Below are 22,687 nucleotides of genomic sequence, written 5' to 3'. Positions count from 1 at the left end.
TTCTAAGGGGCTTTTACTTTTGCAGCTTCTTCACTTCCCAGCATATTCCTGAATCTGCTAACACTGCTGGACCTTCTCAGTCTGGGTGATGCAAATGGGTCTGAGTTGATCCCTGCTGCTTTGGGGTCATTTCCTACAGTCTAGTTACTCAATTGAAAAGAGTCTTATGTCTGTGCCTTATGAACACAGATATGTCAGTTCTGGCCAGGGCAATCAAGCAGGAGAAAGAAATAAAGGGTATTCAATTAGGAAAAGAGGAAGTCAAATTGTCCCTATTTGCAGGGACATGATTGTATATCTAGAAAACCCCATCGTCTCAGCCCAAAATCTCCTTAAGCTGATAAGCAACTTCAGCAAAGTCTCAGGATACAAAATCAATGTGCAAAAATCACAAGCATTCTTATACACCAATAACAGACAAACAGAGAGCCAAATCATGAGTGAACTCCCATTCACAATTGCTTCAAAGAGAATAAAATACCTAGGAATCCAACTTACAGGGGATGTGAAGGACCTTTTCAAGGCGAACTACAAACCACTGCTCAAGGAAATAAAAGAGGATACAAACAAATGGAAGAACATTCCATGCTCATGGATAGGAAGAATCAATATCATGAAAATGGCCATACTGCCCAAGGTAATTTATAGATTCAATGCCATCCCCATCAAGCTACCAATGACTTTCTTCACAGAATTGGAAAAAACTACTTTAAAGTTCATATGGAACCAAAAAAGAGCCCACATTGCCAAGACAATCCTAAGCCAAAAGAACAAAGCTGGAGGCATCATGCTACCTGACTTCAAACATACTACAAGGCTACAGTAACCAAAACAGCATGGTACTGGTACCAAAACATAGATACAGACCAATGGAACAGAACAGAGCCCTCAGAAATAATACCACACATCTACAACTATCTGATCTTTGACAAACCTGACAAAAACAAGAAATGGGAAAAGGATTCCCTATTTAAAAAATGGTGCTGGGAAAACTGGCTAGCCATATGTAGAAAGCTGAAACTGGATCCCTTCCTTACACCTTATACAAAAATTAATTCAAGGTGGGTTAAAGACTTACATGTTAGACCTAAAACCATAAAAACCCTAGAAGAAAACCTAGGCAATACCATTCAGGACATAGGCATGGGCAAGGACTTCATGTCTAAAACACCAAAGGCAATGGCAACAAAAGCCAAAATTGACAAATGGGATCTAATTAAACTAAAGAGCTTCTGCACAGCAAAAGAAACTACCATCAGAGTGCACAGGCAACCTACAAAATGGGAGAAAATTTTCGCAACTCATCTGACAAAGGGCTAATATCCAGAATCTACAATGAACTCAAACAAATTTACAAGAAAAAAACAAACAACCCCATCAAAAAGTGGGCAAAGGATATGAACAGACACTTCTCAAAAGAAGACATTTATGCAGCCAAAAAACACATGAAAAAATGCTCATCATCACTGGCCATCAGAGAAATGCAAATCAAAACCACAGTGAGATACCATCTCACACCAGTTAGAATGACGATCATTAAAAAGTCAGGAAACAACAAGTGCTGGAGAGGATGTGGAGAAATAGGAACACTTTTACACTGTTGGTGGGACTGTAAACTACTTCAACCATTGTGGAAGTCAGTGTGGCGATTCCTCAGGGATCTAGAACTAGAAATACCATTTGACCCAACCATCCCATTACTGGGTATATACCCAAAGGATTATAAATCATGCTGCTATAAAGACACATGCACACATATGTTTATTGCGGCACTATTCACAATAGCAAAGACTTGGAACCAACCAAAATGTCCAACAACGATAGACTGGATTAAGAAAATGTGGCACATATACACCATGGAATACTATGCAGCCATAAAAAAGGATGAGTTCATGTCCTTTGTAGAGACATGGATGAAGCTGGAAACCATCATTCTCAGCAAACTATCACAAGGACAAAAAACCAAACACTGCATGTTCTCACTCATAGGTGGGAATTGAACAATGAGAACACTTGGACACAGGAAGGGGAACATCACACACCAGGGCCTGTTGTGGGGTGGGGGAGTGAGGAGGGACAGCATTAGGAGATATACCTAATGCTAAATGACGAGTTAATGGGTGCAGCACACCAACATGGCACATGTATACATATGTAACAAACCTGCACGTTGTGCACATGTACCCTAGAACTTAAAGTATAATAAAAATATATATTAAGAAAAACAAGGATAGTACATAGTTTTAAACTTTCTCAAGTTGTTTCTGCTAGAAATTTATTCAAAGGACAATTATTGATATTTTATAGAAAAAAAATGAGCTGAGGATACAAGAAAATGGATCAAGCCTGTTTGCTTAACAGAGTCATGGGCGTATTGCCTGCCAATCTTTTCTCTCAGTTGGGAGAAACTCTACCTGAATCAAATATTTGCTGTTAATATTAATTGCCTCCCGTATTTCATATCCTACCTGTTGTAAATCTTAATTTTAAAATAAGAGGGTTTAAGAGTCAATACCCCATAAATATACTGATACATATTAGTTATTCACCCAAGATATAATGCTTCATAGGCCTGTGGAAATTCTAACTCCTCTTACTAACAGCCCAGGTGCCTAGGGATCTGCAGTGCACAGTTGCAAACCGTGTGTTGGTCTGTCCTCCCTCTTTCAGGCAGTCAGATATCACCCTTAGGTATAATAAACTCAGGGCCTTCTGTAATTCCACAGATTTAGTAACCTAACAAATAGATTTGAGTTCACCTGTTAATAGAAGCAGCAACCTGAAGCTTCTGAATTCTAGGTGAACATGATTAGAGACTGAGCACAGGTCTCCTCCCAGGAAGCTGTCTCAACCCATCCTCTCTCTCCACAGCATTCTCCTAGTAAGAGCTTCTCCAAACCGCAAACATCGTTACACACAGAAAGAATTGCTCTCAGTGGCTTTTTAACAGAGAAGTTTGACTGATTTCCTTAGTAAAAGTGTTCTAAGAATAAAAAGAAATAAGATATTTTAAACTTTAAATTAAGTTTTTTCAGTAATATTGATGTTATATGAAAACTATTTTTATGTTGTCTTATAAGTCAAAGAAGTAATTATGTTAATTGTATTAAGATTCAATCTTTTTTAAAGTAATGGAAAATAAAGTAAAAAATAAGTGAAATCATAAAAAAAATAAAGTCCAAATTATTCTTTTGACTTGAGTGACAATGCAGTCTCTTTGACTATAATCTCACTTCTTGGGTGATTATAAATATAAAATATCAATTTGAAATTTTATTGATTTAAGGAGAGCTGTTGACGCTAGGAAGATTATACACAGGAAGGGATAGGATATCCCAAACAGAATAGGAAGTTGATGTTGGAAACCATCTGAGGAATGTGGGGCTGAAACAAACGCTGAATCTCTTCAGTGGGGATGAGTCATGACTTCATAGGTTTGTTGATTCTTCTTGTGAAAGGAGGCTCTGAACAGTAATTGATCATGCAAGGGAAATACAGATCTTTGACTCCAAAAATTTATCAGCTGTTCTGTGTCCTAGGGATACAGAGGCAATGAGGGACCTTATTATCACACATAATCGGGTCTCATGAATGCTCAGTTGTACATCTGCTAGATTTGTTTGCTTCAGAAACACGTGGAAACCTTAGAGCGTATGAATGCAAGGAAGCATGAATTTTAACAGAGTTATATTTTCTGTGTGCTTCAAAACAGTCATTTTAAATGCATGTGCTGTTCAAATTCACATCAAGCCTATATCCAATTGTTTATCTGATGTACCTGTGAGTAGATTTGGACATTCTGCTGTTATTACCAGAAGGTGATGTATCTAGACCATTTTGAACAGGCAGGAAACCAGTAGGCCTACAACAACCTGCCTTTATAGAAACCAAATATCTTAGACTCACTCTCACTTTGATCATAGAGAATAAAATAGAAATTAAAAAAAATCTATGTTCCATTGGGAGAAAAATGCCAGTGTTGATCAACAGCTCCTACTGGTCACACAATACAAGGCCTCGGGGATCATCATTGTTCAGAATTCTGGATGAGCAAACAGGTGTGTGATTTCCTTTTGAGGTGCAAGTACCTGAACTTGGTGAAACTGACATGGGAAGTAATTTAAGAAGGACATTAAACAGACATCGTTTTCACCAGCTCACTGGTGGTGAAGGAAAAAGAAATCTCTTTCTGAGTTCTCTTGTTTAATCTTTCTATTTTAATTACTAGTGTAAAGTACAAAAGAGAAATAATATTTGGTAATGGAGCCTGAGTGATACCTTTAAGAATGAGAACTCTGGCTGCCATTTGTCTTTTACTGATTTCAAAACTTTGGTTATAAATGCAGTTTAAGTACACAAATAAGTTTAGTTTTCATTTGCTTCTTTGTTAAGCTACTTACAGTAAAAAATCATTTAATTAACAAATGCTATGTTCACGAAATTTTACCAAACCATCCTGTATGTGTAAATTTTTATTTTATTTTTAATTGACATATAGTAATTGTGCATGTTTATGGGGTACATAGTGATATTTCCATAATACAATGTATAGTCATCAGATTGGGGTAATTAGCGTATCCATCATCTCAAACATTGATTATTTCTCTATGTTGGGAACATTCAATATTCTCCTTCAAACTATTTGAAATTATATAATATATTATAATCATTAAGTACAGTCATCCTATAATGCTATAAAACACTATAACTTGTTTGTCCTATCTAGCTGTAATTTTGTATCTTGACAAATCTCTCCCTCTCTCACCCTTTCCCCCACCCTTCCTAGCCTCTAGTATCCTCTGTTCTACTTTTCACTTCTATGAGATAAACATTTTTTTTTTAGCTTCATATGTGAGTGAGAATATGTAGTGTTTTACTTTCTGTTCCTAGCTTATTTCACTTAGCATAATGACCTCCAGTTCCATCCATGGTGCTGTGAATGACAGGATTTTATTCTTTTTTATTGCTGAATAGTATTCCATTGTGTATGTATACCACATTTTCCTCATCCATTCATCTCTTGTTGGGCACCTAGGTTAATTCCATATCTTGTCAATTGTGGATAGTGCTGCGGTAAACATGCGGATGCAGACATGTCTTCGATACACTGATTTCCTTTCCTTTGAGTAAATGCCCAGTAGTGGGATTGATGGATCATGTGGTAGTTCTATTTGTTTCAATGTGTGTATCTGTGTGTGTACTTTTTTGAGGAACTTTCATACTGTTCTCCATAGTGGTTGTACTAGTTTACGTTCCTACACACAGTGTTTAACAGTTCCCTTTTCTCTGCATCTTCATCAGTATTTGTTATTTTTTTGACTTTTTGATAATAGCCAACCCAGCTGGGGTGAGATGATATGTCATTTTGGTTTTGATTTGTATTTCCCCAACCATTAATGATGTTGAGAATTTTTTCATATATTTCTTGGCCATTTTTATGTGTTTTGAGACATGTCTGTTCAGATAATTTGCCTGTTTTTTAATCAATTTTTTTTCTGTTGAGATGTTTGAGTTCCTTGTATGTTCTGGATATTAATCCCCTTTTAGATAAATAGTTTGTAACTATTTGCTTCCATTTTGTAAGTTATCTTTTCACTCTGTTGATTGTTTCCTTTGCTGTGCAGAAGCTTTTTGATATAACCCCATTTGTTTATTTTGGCTTTTGTTGCCTGTGCTTTTGAGGTGTTATTCATAGAATCTTTTCCCAGACCAGTGTCTTGAAGCATTTCGTCTGTGTTTTCTTCTAGTAGCTTTATAGTTTCAGGTCTTACTTTTAGATCTTTGATCTATTTCTTACTTTTAAAATTCCCTTTGGAATATATCACAGTTTATATAAGAATTTTACATTGTAGCCTTAGAATATATATAGAACACTTATCACACATCTTTACTCTTTTATCTATCTATCTATCTATCTGTCTGTCTGTCTGTCTGTCTGTCTATCTATCTACCTACCTACCTACCTACCTACCTACCTACCTACCTATCAATATATCTGTCTGCCTCTAAGAGATAATACCTTTGGTGAGAAATAGACTTATGGATAAAATTATTTTGATTAATTTTGCCTCATCATATTAATCTGAAAATGTCTTGTCTTCTTATGAATTGGTGGAATGAAAGTAATCGTTTAATACAAATGTTTAAATCAGCCATATAAATGAAAATATGCCTATAACCATATCCCTAAGTAGGTTTTCAATCTTTTAACCTTGAACAAAAACCAAGCAACAGTTGTTCTATTTTTTTTTCTCAGATAACCTTTCTTTTGCCAATAACTTTCTAGTGCCCAAGTATTTGGCCACTTGTTTCTATTTAATATACAGATTGCTTTTGGGATTCCAAATAGTACCTTAAATTATATTATTTACTTAGTATGTTTTATTTTCATCTGTTTCAAACTTTGGGGAAATGTACTTCTTAGCTTTATTTTAATCCTTTGGGGTATATAGGCAATTACTTTAATCGACAAATTTGTTAACAATTGTATTAAATTGACTACAGCCATCTCAATAATGTTCAATCTTTTTAGTTACTATTTGAAAAATAGTTACTATTGAAAAAATGTACAAGAATTGAATGGTTTGCCACTCATTGTATACATCATTACTATGTTTATTTTATTAATATTTGTTTCATAAGCAACATGGAGGCATGGTTTTAACCCCAATTCATAGTTCTCAAGTAGAAATAAGATTAGAAAACTAGATTGTGACAGGTTTTGCCAACTATATTGAGAATTTTGGACCTTTCAAAATAGGTAAGGGAGATCTCCTGAGTGACTGTGAATGGAAAAGGGTCAGCAGGAAAACCAGTTTTGTTAGAGGAGTCCATGAATGACAAGTAAATTCTCAAGTAGGGCAGTGGTTATGTGATTGAAAAAATGGGCAGAAAGGTAAAGGTTTCTGTGCAGCAAGAATTGATAAGACTTGGTTCTGCTTTTGAGTTTGATAGTCTATGCTCTCATTCCCAGTTGAAACAAAAGTATTCGTCCTTAGCATTCTAAGTTCTCCTTTCTTATCCCTTTTCAGCTACTTTATTTTGCACTTTTATGATAATATGTGAAATTTGAAATATCATTTATCATTTACTTTGTGCCACATTTCAACTTGATTTTTCAAACTACTTATTTTTACAGTAAGCATTATCGTGCTTCTGAAAATTTGGCCAGAAATGAATCAAGGGAGAAGATGGAAGGCAAGAGACATTTTGAGCAGTTATCATAATCTAGCCACTACCTTAGCTGCATTACTGGTGATATCTTCACCATAATCCTATGAGCAGTTTTTACATACATTTTGTGGATGAAAATACTGAGGCTTTCAGAGTTTTAAAACATGGCAAATGTCATGTAGCTGATGGGTTTTGAGAGCTACAGTTCAAACATATGTTTTCCTGATGTCAAAACCATCACTCTTTCTACTGCTTTACTTTTCTTCCCTTACCTGTCTTCAGGTGAAGACCTTTAAATGCTCACCCTTAGGAACTCAGAAATGATAGTGATAGTGTGTGAAATTTATAAATATGGCAATAAAAATTGTTTGAATTTTCATTATCACTTTTATTTCCTAGTACAACCATAATGTGAGGGCTTTTATTATAACTGCTTATGGAAATGAATTTTATAGCAGCCATTAAATGTCACTTGTTTGTACTAATTTCTACATTTTCTGAAATTTGAAATTCTCATCTAGTGAATCAATGAATTGAAATAACCACTAAGGGAGCTTTCATCTGTAACCAGATAACAGATGGAAACAAAGATGATAAGAGCAAGTTTTGCTTGAGTTGCTACATCTTAAAGAATTAAGAATTGACACAAATCCTGAACTTTTATTTTGCTTAAAGAGGGAATTCTTCCTTTCCTCGAATGTCCCCAGACTTGATTCACTGTGCTCAGAGCATGAGTTGAGAGTCTGGTGGGGTCTTACTAACTATAACCATTCAATCAATGGTGATTAACTGGCTGAAACATAAAGCAGAGGCCAGTGGTCTTTGCTGTTTGCCTTCATGCAGTTTTGCTAATACATCCTTTATTTTTAACGTCACGATTTTCAGAGAGTGAGCATTTCCACATCTGCATTTCTGGCACAAAGACTAGATTTTCCAGTTCACTGTGTGTTTCAGTTTATCAATTTGAAAACAGATGCAACATTTAATCATTCAATCTGCAGTATTAATTGAGTGCCTACTATGTACCAGACTTTGTTTCACTAATTGGGGAATTTATCAACGAACAAAATAGACTAACAGACCAAACTATCCCTGGAGCATAACATATAAATAAAATACTAGCTGGTGGGCTGGTATTTTAAAGAGGATGGTCACAGTGGGGCTCACTGAGAATGTGACATTTGAGGAAGACTTGAATAGGGGAAGAGAGTGAGTTATTTGGAAGAAGAACAGACTTGACAGAGCTGCAGCCAATGCAGAGACCCTGAGGCAAGATAGTTCCTCGTGTGTTTAAGACAGTGAGTCTCAAAGCGTGTTTCCTGGAATAGCAGCTTCACATCACATGGGATTAGAAGTGCAAATTCCTAGATGCTGTTCCAGGCCTACAGCACAAGCCTTCCAGGTGATCCTAATGCACTGAAATTTGAAAACCACTGATGTAGGAAATAGCAAATGTGGCTGGAGCAAAGTGAAAAAGGGCAGAAAAGTAGGAAATGAGGCCCCAGCAGTAATGAAGGAGGGGGCAGCTTGGTAGAGCCTTATAGGCCTTGGTAAGGTCTTTGCCTTTCACTCTGAGTGGAAAGATTGGCCACTGGAGGGTTTTGAGAGAGGAGGGTATGTTTTAGTAGCATCATTCTGATTGCCGGGCTGGGAGTAGACCAGGGGGTAAGGCTGGGGGTAAGGAGACCTGTTTAGACCTCCTAATTTAGAGGGGAGGTGACGATGATAGTTTAAACCAGGGTGGTGATAGTGGAGGGAGTGAGAGATGATTAGATTCTGAATCTCATTTTGAAGTGGAGATGATAGAACTTGCCAATGAATTTGTTGTTGAATTTGAGGAGAAGAAAGTGACCAAGCAGGGTTCAAAGGTTTTGGCCAGAACATCTAGAAGAATAGTGTTGCCATTTGCTGGGCTGTGGAAGGGTGAGCTTGAGCATGTTTGAAGGGAGGATCAGACGTTTAGTTTCGCTGATGGTGCTAAGTAGGAGACGTCTCTTAGATGTCCAAGTAGAGATGTTGAAAGGAGGTATGATCTGAAGCTGAGATATAAACTTGGGAGTTATCAGCATAGCAATAGTGTTTAAAACAAGATGTAATTCGTGGAGTAGTATGGGGATAAGTTTCTCGTAAGCGTAAACTAAATACTAAAAATGAATAATTGTAAGAGCCACTAAAGGGAAGAACTTGTGTAATGGTTAACAGTGATGGTTTGGGCTAGGTCTGGCCTCTCCTTTCCCTCCATGTCTGTGTGCATACTGGATCATAACAAAGGTAAATTGTGTAATTAATCATGTAATCAGTGAGTAGTCCATTATGTTTTATATGGTTTCATATGATTCATCACTGCATCACTTTAGATTTCTGGCTCTCTTAATAGGGAGTAGAATCTATAAAACCTTCTGTATTAGTCCATTCTCTCACTGCTATGAAGAAATACCCGAGACTGGGTAATTTATAAAGGAAAGAGGTTTAATTGACTCACAGTTCTGCATGGCTGGGGAGGCCTCAGGAAACTTACAATCATGGCCGAAGGCAAAGGAGAAGCAGGCACCTTCTTCACAGTGTGGCAAGACAGAGTGAGTGCAAGCAGGGGAAGTGCCAGACGCTGATAAAACCATCAGATCTTGTGAGAATTCACTCACTCTTACGAGAACAGCATGGGGGAAACTGCCCTCATGACCCCATTACCTTTACCTGGTGCCACCCTTGACACATGGGGATCGTGGGGTTTACAATTCAAGGTGAGATTTGAGTAGGGGCACAGAGCAAAACCATTTCACCTACTGAGTCATGTCCAGAGTACCCAGTTGAGAATGTACATTTCTGAAGCCGGTCTAGAGATGTGAGCTTGGTACCATACGTTCAGGTAGCTGCCGTGAGTCCAATCAGAACTGTCAAACACAATGTCAAAATCACAGGTAAAGCTCCTGTGATTTTGCAGTTTGTCACCTGCACTTAACCCTAGTTTCCCCGTATTTTACTTATAATGAATTGTACATTATAAATGCAGTTAAATGTAGGTGAATTGTCAATGGACTCCATATCCAGGAAGCTCTTCAAATAAACTCTCTAATATATAAGTTTCATTTTAAATTTGTAAATATCATTTTCTTGTTCTTTCCATTTTTGATTATTTTCTTTAGCGTCACAGATAGAGTCTCTCATATAGCAAGTTGATATCCATGTACAATTTGACTTGGTGCCAGAAGCATATTTCTCTTTTGTTTCCCTGCCTCTGAGCTTCCTCTTCCTGTGGCTTGCTCGGTGTCACACGTATTTCTCCTTCTCCCACCCTTGCCACCAGCTCCATCTTTTCTTTCCTTCTCTTCCTCTATCTCTCCCTCTCCAAGCTGCCAAGAGGAAGAAATGGCCAATAAGGATAAGAGTCTTCCAAGGCTTCACTCTCCCAGCTGTCTACAAAGCTTCCTCAAAAAAGATGCAAAACTTTTCTGCTCTTGGAGAGAACAGCAGGCCAAGAAGACTTTTCAATTTAAATGTGCCCACAGTTGCAGCTCAGTTGCTTGCCTAAGATTTCAGAGAGTAGTTTTTCACAGACTTGGATACTTTTTCAATTAGCAAGTTTGAAATAACCACATTTAAACAATAATGAAACTCTCTTAAGAAAGTAGACAGAAGTAAACCTATTTAATCAGAGATGTATATCTTTGTCTTCAAATATATTTCCCCTTCAAAAGAAGATTATATGTATAATATTAAATATAATCACAGCAATCACTTGAAACTGATTTGACTTTAGAAAATAAATGGGTGATTAAAGGGATGCTGGTAGTATTTTTTGCAGGTTTCATGTTGCTTGGCACCTATTCTTCCTTCCTCTGTTACTGCTTCTCCTCCTTTTTTTTAACATTTTATTTTTTATTTTATTTTATGTTAGATAGAGTCTCACTCTGTCATCCAGGCTGGAGTGCAGTTGCATGATCTCGACTCACTGCAACCTCCGCCTCCCTGGCTCAAGGGATTCTCCTGCTTCAGCTTCCCGACCAGCTGGGACTACAGGCATGAGCCACCATGCCCAGCTAATTTTTTAGTAGATACAGGGTTTCACCATGTTGGCCAGGCTGGTCTCAAACTCCTGACCTCAAATGATCCGCCCGCCTCCACCTCCTAAAGTGCTGGGACTACAGGTATGTGTCACCACGCCCAGCTATTTTTTTTTTTTTTGTATTTTAGTAGAGATGGGGTTTTACCACGTTGGCCAGGCTGGTCTCGAACTTTCTACTTCAAATGATCCACCTGCCTCTGCCTCCCAAAGTGCTGGGATTACAGGTGTGAGCCACTGCGCCCGGCCCTTCTTTTTTGATGTCCATATTTCCTGCAGTTGATTATGATAAATACAGTATGGGAGCTTCAAAGCAGCCATGTAGGTTAATGTCTTAAGGAATACTCAACAAGAGTTGTTAATTGAGGTAGAAAATATATTTATGCAAATTAATAGGAATTGGAGAAAGAAAGAACTCATCTGATGGAAGATGTAACTGCAAACAAAAGAAGGATGAAGGAATTAGAAGATAACTTGCTTTACCGCCTGACAAGTACCCAGGGGTCCCTGGTAGAAGATGAGAGTCTCATTGTCGTGCTGAGTAACACAAAAAGGACAGCCGAGGAGGTGACACAGAAGCTAGAAATTTCTGCTGAGACAGAAGTTCAAATTAACTCAGCCCGGGAGGAATACAGACCTGGTGAGTTTGGTAATGAAAGACAAATGTCACAGGAAAATGAAATGAGAGAGGAATGAGAATTAGAGAAATGGAAGGATGTGAGGGAGTTATACAAATGATTATGCAAAGTGGAGGTATTTTGTGGAATTTCTGTTGGGAAATATTCAGTAAAATGGGGGTCAAACATTTTTTATAATAGTATAAATTTTCTGGGTACTTGTCATTCATGTTAGTTGGTAAATCCTTTAAGGTTCTCATGAACTTATTTTGATGTTAGAAAGTAAAGAAGGAGAATTTTAAAAAATCTGATGACTACAAATTAGTGAAATCTGAGCAATTAGTGCACCAGTTATTTATCGTTTGGTAACACTATGTTGGAATTTTGTTTATAGTTTTTGTATTAGGAAGGTAGTTCTGTGGTCTCTTGGGAGATTTTTATCCTCAGCCACCAATTTGCAAATTGGCCTTGTACAAGAGAAACCTGCTAAATAATTCAGTTGGATTGGCTATCTTTTAGTATTTTATTATTCCTCTTAACAAATAATCAGCCGGGCACAGTTGCTCACGCCTATAATCCCAGCACTTTGGGAGGCCGAGGTGGGCAGATCACCTGAGGTCAGGAGTTTGAGACAAGCCTGGTCAACATGGTGAGACCAGCCTGGATAACATGGTGAAACTCTGTCTCTACTAAAAGTACAAAAGAAAAAAAAATTAGCCAAGCATGGTGGTGGGCGCCTGTAATCCCAGCTACTCAGGAGGCTGAGGCAGGAGAATCTCTTGAACCCAGGAGGCGGAGGTTGCAGTGAGCCGAGATCACGCCACTGCACTCCAGCCTGGGGGACAAGAGTGAAACTCCGTATCAAAATAATGATAATAATAATTAAAGTGTCATTTATTGTTAGAGAGGCAGAAACATCATCTTTGCAATGGCTTGTTTTGCGGACTTGAAGCCCAGGTTAGGCATGGCTTCTCCCTGGAACTTAAGGATGAGGTCCCTAATGGCTACCTCGCTTGCTGGGTGTTAAACACACAACCTTTGAAATTTCTTTGGTTGTCTTTTCTACCTGCAGTAAAAATAGTAAAATATTTTTACGAGGAGTCTAGAGATTCTAAAATGAGAAGTACCATTTAATAAATACAAATAGTTGATTACTTACAAAATGTTGTAAATAATAAATAAATATATTAATAAATGAGTATTGCTTTGTATCCCGTATCTGGTAGGCAGCCACTGATAAGATATAAAAATAAAAGTTGTTGTTTTCATTTAGAGTTTAGGCTGATCTCTTTGCATGGATCATTAATTTTCCTCTCTCGTAGCACATGCAACCTTGCTCTTTGTCTTCCAGTGGCTACACGGGGCAGCATCCTCTACTTCCTCATTACTGAGATGCGCTTGGTTAATGAGATGTATCAGACTTCGCTTCGCCAGTTTCTGGGCTTATTTGACCTTTCCTTAGCCAGGTATGTCTGTACTCGGGAAGCCAAGCTGAATTCTATATCTGTGCACTAAAATGATGACATTACATTTATAACTTCCTTCTCCTTTGTTAGTAAGAGTCTTTTTCTTTTTTAAATCTCAGATCCGCATAATTACCAATGTGTTAACAAATCATTCTGATTTGCCATTTTATACCCAGAGAAAACTTTACCAACTATTTATCCATTGATTTGATTCATTTGGCTTCGTATATTTCTGTTAAACAAGAAAATTCCCAAGATATCGTTGTGAGTGATGATGCCCTGCAGGTAGAATTGATTTAGACAACATTCAGGATTCTGTTATGTTATTTCATGTTGAGAGAATGCTTGTTATTTTAGATTTAGGAGGCTTTCTCTTGATGTGTAAAAATAATTCTTCCTCTAAAGTTACTTATTTTCCATTAAAGACAATTGTTTTTACAGACAATTGAAAAAGGCAGTGGGATAAGCCTGATTTAAATGTTCTCTTCACCAGGTCTGTCAAGAGCCCGATTACAAGCAAGAGGATTGCTAATATCATCGAGCACATGACCTACGAGGTTTATAAGTATGCTGCCCGAGGGCTGTACGAGGAGCACAAATTCCTGTTCACCTTGTTGCTTACCCTAAAGATTGACATCCAGAGGAACCGAGTCAAGCATGAAGAGTTTCTCACTCTTATTAAAGGTCAGTATAAGAATGGAGACTATAGCGCACAGGTGCAGATGGAGGAGTTATTGTGAAAGCCCTTTGCAGTACATTTTTTGGTTATAACAATTTCCTTGCATTATATAAGACTGCATTTAGATGAGATATTTTATTTGTTCTTTTCTTGAGTGATAACTATCTATTGAGGACCTACTGTATACCTGGGCATGGAATAGGTATTTGGGGCATGTCAGTGAACAAAACCCTTGAAAAGCATATATAGATTTAGGGAGGGTACAGAAAAAAATAATAAAATAATACATGAATTTTCTAGTGAGTGGGAAGATGGTAAGTCCTATGGAAAACAGAGCAGGATGAGAGGGATGGGAAGTTACAGGGCATGTGAAGTGGGAGAAGCTTCAAGTTTTAAGTGGGGTATTCCATGGGATATTTAATGGGGTGGCATTCCTAAGAGATCGGTAGGTGGGCAAAGACCTGAAAGAGCAGGAGGTGCTGGCCGTGGGAACATTTAGGGGAAGAGGGCTGAAGCAGAAGGGATGGCATCAGGTCAGGGCCTGTGTGGAGTGCGGCTGGTGTGACCGGGTGATGAGTGAAGCGGATGAGGACCCCGTGTAGCTCATCCTGTGGATGATTTATTCTGCATCTACTGAAGCATTGCTCACAGCCATGTCCCCTGGGCCATTCAAACGAAACAGCCCAGCGGAAGGCTGGAAAACATAAATTCACTATCACATTCTTGAATGTCTTGAAAAAAATATTTGAAGTAACTGTGTGTGTTAGTTCTCAATGCTATAAGAAATTACTATAGACTGGGTGGCTAATAAACAACAGACATTTATTTTTTCACAGTTCTAGAAGTTGGAAGTCCCAGATCAGGGTGCAGCACAGTGGGTTCTAGTGAGGAGCCTCTTCTGGGTTGTAGACAACTGTCTTCTCATTGCATCTTCACATGCTGGGGAGCAGAGAAGAAGAAGCAAGCTCTCTAGTGACTATTATGAGGGCACTAATCTCATTCCTAAGGGCTCCACCTTCATGACCTCATGTAATCATAATTATGTCTCAGTGGCCTCACCTCCCAGGACCGTCAGAATTGAGATATAGGGTTTCAACATATGAGCTTTGGGGAGACACAATATTCATCCCATAACACTATGAAAATGATGCCAGGGTCTAAATAGATTCATCTAGTATGCCTTTCTAACCAAGTGTTTAAAGATAAGACATAATTTTATCTAGCAGGAGATTTTCATGCTTAACATGGAGAGTGGATTTGTAGGGGAACTTGAAGATGACCCCTAGGGGAACAGTAGGGAAAGAATGTGGGTATACACATGCTGTGTGCCCTGGTGGGGGTTATAGGTCCATAGTCATACATATGCAAATGCATTTTCATATGCATATACATATGCATATATGTGTGTGTTTATATATATCTTATAGTAGCAACAAAGACTCATCTGTTTAATTTGAACTTAGAAATGGTTGAATTATGAACAATCTCTCTCTCTCTCTCTTTAATTGTCTCTAACCATTAAACACTTACTCTTTAGCTATATTTGAACCTTATTTTCCAAATTTCCTGAATCAGAATAATTGGCAGATGAGTCTCTGGAGAGAAAGATGTGTAGATGCAAGAGTTGCCTTCTCTGGTGAACCCTTAATATGTTACCAATTTCTGGCCTCAGTGACTCTAGTCCCCCGTTTCTAGAGCTTTTCAATGGATTGTTGTTCCTGTCATTCTCAACTCAGGCATGAAATGTATTTCCACATAGAAATAACTTTGAAGAGAGTGTCCAGCTCTTGTTGAAATACTGTGAAGCATATCACAGTTTGTCTTCATGATAGCAAACGTAAGATTTAGAGTTAGGAAGTTGAGAGTTAAAATATGTGTTGGCTTTGTCACTTTCTTGATCTTGAGAAGGTCATTTACCCTTTTCAAACTCCAGTTTCCTCATCTATAATACAAGGATAGTGAAATCTACATAGTAGGATCATTGAGAATTTACACAGTTTATGTAAATCCTGATACATAGGATATACTTAGCAAATGATGGGCATCATTATATTATCTTCATCACTGTAGTTATTTTGATTAGTCTGATGCTTGTATGGGTTGGACTGGTTGTCATGGGTCTTTGGCTTTCAACAGCTGTTTGTAACACTGCTTTATGAAACAGTTTCAGAGGAAACTTTGGAGCAGGATTATGTTGCAAATCTGCCCTTCAATGGTTAGGTTGATGAGAGCTACCTGGTGACATAAACTATCTCTGTAAGGACTTTAAAATCATTTAACATAATTTAAAATGTTATTTAGATAGTGTTATGGTGCAAACGTTTGTATCCGACTAAAATTCATATGTAGAAAACATAAACCCCAAGGTTATGGCATGAGATGGAGGGATTTTTGGGAGGTGATTAGGTCATAGGGGCAGAGTCATGATAAGGGATTGATGCCCTTATAAGAGAGGCTAACCCAGGTGTGGTGGCTCAAGCCTGTAATCCCAGCACTTTGGGAGGCTGAGGTGGTCAGATCACTTGAGGTCAGGAGTTCAAGACCAGCCTGGCCAACATGATGAAACACCATCTCTACTAAAATACAAAAAAAATTAGCCAGGAGTGGTGGCTCACACCTGTAGTCCCAGCTACTTGGGAGACTGAGGCAGGAGAATCATTTGAACCTGGGAGGCGGAGGTTGCAGTGAGCCGAGATTGTGCCACTGCACTCCAGCCCAGGTGACAGAGCAAGACTCCCTCTCACAAAAAAAGGGGCTCAAGACAGACCCCAACTCCTCCACTATGTGAGAATTGCAGTGAGAATATGGTCTTCTATGAACCAGAAGTCAGCCCTCACCAGACACCAAATCACTGGTGCCTTGAACTTGGACTTCCCATCCTCCAGAACTGTGATAAATAAATTTCAGTTGTTTATAAGCAGAGTGCCTCCTAGAATATGATATTCTGTTGTAGCAGCTTTTAAGCCCAATAGCCACAACAGATTTCCATTTTTTTTTTTTTTGAAGACAGGGTCTTGCTCTGTCACCCAAGCTAGAGTGCAGTGGTGCAATCACAGCTCACTGTAACCTCCAACTCCTGGGCTTAGGTGATCCTCCTGAGTAGCTAGGACTACAAGCTCATGCCAGTACATCCAGCTAACTTTTAAATTTTTTGTAGAGATGAAGTCTCATTATGTTGCTCCAGCTGGTCTCAAACTTCTGGGTTAAGTTGTCCTCTTGCCTTTTCCTCCCAAAGTCCTGGGATGACAGATGTGGGCCACTGCTCTTGGCCTCAACAGTGTTTGGATGGTGGTCTTTCAGTCATTTCTAAGATGGGAAAGGCTCAGCCTAGATTATTCTCTAAGTCTGCCTTAGCTGTGACAATTTATGATTGTGTGGCATAGCTTGTATAAAACTTTCATTATAAGCATGTATCATTTTCACAAAGTATTATGGTAAAAACCCCAACTTACTTTTTTTTTTTTTTTCCAAAGCAAGAGTTTGAGGAAAGAAGGGAACAGCACAATTCTCAATTATCTGGACAATTTATTTCAAATTATTCCTTTCAGCTATTTATTCATCAAGGGTCTGTTTAATTTGTTACCACATTATTCAGGAATATGCCTTCTCCCCCAAGTTACAATCACTATTTGTGCCTAATTGCTTATTTTGGGAGCCGGCAGGTTAGTTATGACATCGTTACCAGCTACTAAACAATGAATAATACTCTGGCCTGGGAGGAACACTCTTTCCTTTCTGTGAATAGCCTTTCCCTAACCCTCTGGTGGGTGTCTTACTCTTTTCAATTTGTTGGAAAATGGACAGTTGCTAAGGTGCAACATTTTATTCAACACAGTGCATTGTCTTTAGGTCTTTGCTCACTGGTGTTAATCTGTTTTCATTTTACGAGCTAATTTTTTCTTCAAATTGGCTTCAAGGCCATACTCACCTCATTGTAAATACATTTTGAAGGATTTGGCAAAAAATAACAATTTAGTAGTGTACATGGTGCCTGGATAAAATAGAGATTAGCTCAATAAATATCTTGAGTATTATCATTTGTTTATAACTTACTCTGTTCAAACAAAGATTTTTAAAGTGGCCAAATGGATTGATTTTATCATTTTATGAATAATGCGTAGGCCAGGCACGGTGGCTCATGCCTTTAATCCCAGTGCTTTGGGAGGGAGGCTGAGGTGGGCAAATCACCTGGGGTCGGGAGTTCGAGACCAGCCTGACAAACATGGAGAAACCCCGCCTCTACTAAAAATACAAAATTAGCCAGGCGTGGTCATGCATGCCTGTAATCGCTGCTACTCAGGAGGCTGAGGCAGGAGAATTGCTGGAACCTGGGAGGCGGAGGTTGTTAGCCGAGATCGCACCATTGCACTCTAGCCTGGGCAACAAGAGTGAAACTCCATCTCAAAAAAAAAAAAAAATAATAACAGCACTTTGGGAGGCCGAGGTGGGTGGATCACGAGGTCAGGAGATTGATACCATCCTGGCTAACACTGTGAAACCCCGTCTCCACTAAAAATATGAAAAATTAGACAGGCATGGTGGCGGGTGCCTGTAGTCCCAGCTACTCGGGAGGCTGAGGCAGGAGAATGGCGTGAACCTGGGAGGCGGAGCTTGCAGTGAACCGAGATGGCGCCACTGCATTCCAGCCTGGGCTACAGAACGAGACTCCATCTCAAAAAAAAAAAAAAAAAAAAAAGAAAGAGAGAAAGAATAATGCATAGAGCATATTTTCCTTGATATTCTTCAATAGATGTTATTTATTAAACAGTATATTTTATCCTAGAGAAGACTTCTTAACTCTTTCTTAAAATATGATTGCTCACACATTCAGTTGTTCTGAAGTGGACAACAAAAACATTTTTAAGGTGTCATTTTTGTTACATTGCTGTCAGAGTTATGTGGGTTACATGAGCTTTGGTGAATCATCAGTGAAAAGATAAGGGTCGGTACCAAATGGAAATGTTTGTTGTGGTTAGCTTAGGGTATAACCACAGACATAAGTGATATAGCATGGAATCCTTGGGGTGTGTTCAAGGTAGATGTAAGTAATATACTGATTTATAGAAGAGAATCCTTCAAACACATCTAGTACTACTAACATTTCTAGATAAAGTGTCTATTGAATATTAGCTTGTGCTAATATTGGGCAATTCTTAATATTGACAATTGCTGCTCATTTAGTGACCCTCTGCCATGTCCTCTATCCTGTTTTGTGTGCTTTACACGCATACATCGTGACACAGGTTTAATTATTCTTATTTTACTAATTTGGAATTAGAGACCTAGACAAATGAAATGGCTTGTCTCAGACCTTGTCCAGGGGAAACTAGGACAGAATCCAGCATCTGCCTGGTTCCAAAGTTATATTACTGATTGTTAAATGAGTTTTTTTCTAAAATTATCTATTGATTTATTAAATGTTGCATGTTTCTCACTATGATTTATATTTCTATGCTTAAAAAAGTGAAAGCAGTAAAATAAGTGAAATTAAAATAATACAAGTTTTACTAAATAGATTGTTTTACAGTGAAGGAAGGGAAATCTGATAATTTAATGTTTAATTTTAAAGGAGGTGCCTCATTAGACCTTAAAGCTTGTCCTCCAAAACCATCAAAATGGATCCTGGACATAACGTGGCTGAATTTGGTGGAACTTAGCAAACTCAGACAGTTTTCAGATGTCCTTGACCAGGTAACTGTGCTTTGAATCAACTTAAGCTAATGTCATGTTGAGCAGCTTTCTGATTTATCACTAGATACAATATTTGTGGAAGAGAGATAGTTCTTAATATTGTCACTCTTAAAATGGTATTACATGTGCTTGACCTTCCTCAAAGCACACTTACAGTCTGATAAGGCATCCTCCGCTCATCGTTAACTGGTCTTGCAGATAGAAATGTGCCCAGGAACTTTAACCAGTGCCATCCTGGGCCATATGTTAGTATCACCAATTGGATGTCCCCAAGTAGAAAAACTGATAGATCCAATTAGATTAAATGATTAGATAGACTTAAAAAGCCTTTTCCTTCTTTCTAGAGGTTAAATGAAAAGACATATGAACAGCCTGCCTCTAAATGCTAAATTTCCTTTCTTGCCTCTTGTTTCTCTCCCTCTTCTTCTTCTTCCTCTCCTGCCCTTCCCATTATTTGACTTAGTTAGGCACCTGGGTATGAATCTCCTGCAAACACTTGGCCTCTTATCTTTAGAAGTTATCATCTTTCTTTTTTTTTTTCTTTTTTTTTTTTTTTTTATTATTATTATTATTATTATTATTATTATACTTTAGGCTCTATGGTACATGTGCGCAACGTGCAGGTAAGTTACATATGTATACATGTGCCATGCTGGTGCGCTGCACCCACCAACTCGTCATCTAGCATTAGGTATATCTCCCAATGCTATCCCTCCCCCCTCCCCCCACCCCACAACAGTCCCCGAAGTGTGATGTTCCCCTTCCTGTGTCCATGTGTTCTCATTGTTCAATTCTCACCTATGAGTGAGAATATGCGGTGTTTGGTTTTTTGTTCTTGCGATAGTTTACTGAGAATGATGATTTCCAATTTCATCCATGTCCCTACAAAGGACGTGAACTCATCATTTTTTATGGCTGCATAGTATTCCATGGTGTATATGTGCCACATTTTCTTAATCCAGTCTATCATTGTTGGACATTTGGGTTGGTTCCAAGTCTTTGCTATTGTGAATAATGCCGCAATAAACATACGTGTGCATGTGTCTTTATAGCAGCATGATTTATAGTCCTTTGGGTATATACCCAGTAATGGGATGGCTGGGTCAAATGGAATTTCTAGTTCTAGATCCCTGAGGAATCGCCACACTGACTTCCACAAGGGTTGAACTAGTTTACAGTCCCACCAACAGTGTAAAAGTGTTCCTATTTCTCCACATCCTCTCCAGCACCTGTTGTTTCCTGACTTTTTAATGATTGCCATTCTAACTGGTGTGAGATGGTATCTCATTGTGGTTTTGATTTGCATTTCTCTGATGGCTAGTGATGGTGAGCATTTTTTCATGTGTTAGAAGTTATCATCTTTCTAGAATCAGCCAGCTCCTGATGAACTTTGCATGTGCTGGAATCATGGAAGTTGGGTGTAGAGAATTGAATTAGGACAAGCCAAGAAACAGGTTATTGAAAATCAGGTGACCATAGAAAAATGAGGTTGGTAGCAGGGTGGCTTTATTCAGCTATAAGTTGAAGACTTTTTTTGACCAGGAAATGTCTTAAAGTTTGTTCTTGACTTCCTCAGTTTAAGTTGACCATTTGCTTATGTTCTGCTATACTTTTATGTTTTGGCTTATCATTGGTCGTGTTTATTATTACTACAATGTACTTGGGGGTACAAACCATTCTTTTGGGTTATTCCCCAATAGGATTACCCCCAGTGACCTTGCCTAGACCGTTGATATTGAAGTTGCTACCTTCTGGAGATGATACCTTATGCACGAAACCCCTCAATATTAAGTAGTCTTTCACGATCGAAAGAAGTTACTATTTTTATTCTTACATGGTACTTTCTAAATATGAACCTGGAATGATTTGACTTTGATTATATCCCAAGAAAGACATTGGAACCCTTAATGAAAAGGAATATACCAGAGAACATAAGATGATATTTATCTGTAGACATTATTTGTTTGTTCGGTGTTTCTGATCTGCTTACCATGTAATTCCTGCCTCTCTTTGGCATTTTAAGCTGCAGAGGATAATGTACTGTGTCCTTTTACTCTTTCCCAGTTGCCTAAGGGTAGCAGGTGTCTGATCATTCATTTGATGATATTAACTGGCATATTTCTGATTACTCTAGATTAATAGAGTATTGATCAAAAAGCTGTTCATTCAATAATAAACATGTGTTAAATGTCTTCTTTTGTGTCAGGAGTGATCCTGGGCAATGAGGAAACATAAGTGAATGAGATTTGGTTCCTGACATGAGAAGATTTTGTGGAGCAAATCAGACTTCGTTGAAATAATGAAAATGAGTTTCCATTGATTTTGTTGTATTCTTTACAAATTTGTTACCACAAAGGCATAGAAGAAATTAAACATCCCAAGACTCTCCCTACTTTGAAATGTAGTTGTAGGCTGATGTTAATATAGACTGACTTTGGAGCAAATGACATTAGATTTTACACTGTCAAACTTTCTATAATATAAAATAAAGAAATAGCCGAGGAATATAATTTATACATATCTGGAGAGGTCAGAGGTTTGATGAAACATCTATGACCTGTTACTGAAAGATTGTTGGGTGGCATGACACAGTTTTTATCCCGTGGTATTTTCAGATATCGAGAAATGAGAAAATGTGGAAAATTTGGTTTGATAAGGAAAACCCGGAGGAGGAACCTCTTCCAAATGCCTATGATAAATCTCTTGACTGCTTCGGACGTCTTCTCCTTATTAGATCCTGGTGTCCTGACAGAACCATTGCCCAGGTAAAAAGTCCATATTAAATAGAAAAATGAGAGAATATTTTTAAAGAGAATTTTCTTTTAAATTAAACAAAATTTTTAAAGTGAATTCTAGTGAGAATTTTCTTGTAGGCCTCTGTGTGATTTTCTAGCAATATGTGTGAAAAACGGAAAAGTAAACAAATAGATGTATTGAGGCATACATTTGGGCTAAGTGATTTAGTAACTTTTTCTCACCTAACTGCTACAATAGGAGTAAA

At 38.1% G+C, this 22,687-nt stretch overlaps 1 protein-coding gene across 1 annotated transcript in view; it reads left to right on the top strand.

Moving 5' to 3' along the window:
• The window catches only part of DNAH5 (dynein axonemal heavy chain 5), a 328,461-nt gene that overhangs the window by 266,893 nt on the left and 38,881 nt on the right, over nt 1-22,687 (top strand). The window contains exons 66-70 of the mRNA XM_063664667.1: nt 11,630-11,873; nt 13,202-13,316; nt 13,810-14,000; nt 19,565-19,686; nt 22,302-22,451. Coding sequence (XP_063520737.1) covers nt 11,630-11,873; nt 13,202-13,316; nt 13,810-14,000; nt 19,565-19,686; nt 22,302-22,451 — 822 coding nt within the window. The remainder of the gene's footprint in view (nt 1-11,629; nt 11,874-13,201; nt 13,317-13,809; nt 14,001-19,564; nt 19,687-22,301; nt 22,452-22,687) is intronic.

Source organism: Pongo pygmaeus, chromosome 4, assembly GCF_028885625.2.
Source record: "Pongo pygmaeus isolate AG05252 chromosome 4, NHGRI_mPonPyg2-v2.0_pri, whole genome shotgun sequence".
Taxonomy (NCBI): domain Eukaryota; kingdom Metazoa; phylum Chordata; class Mammalia; order Primates; family Hominidae; genus Pongo; species Pongo pygmaeus.
This window is presented reverse-complemented; position numbering and strand designations above follow the sequence as displayed.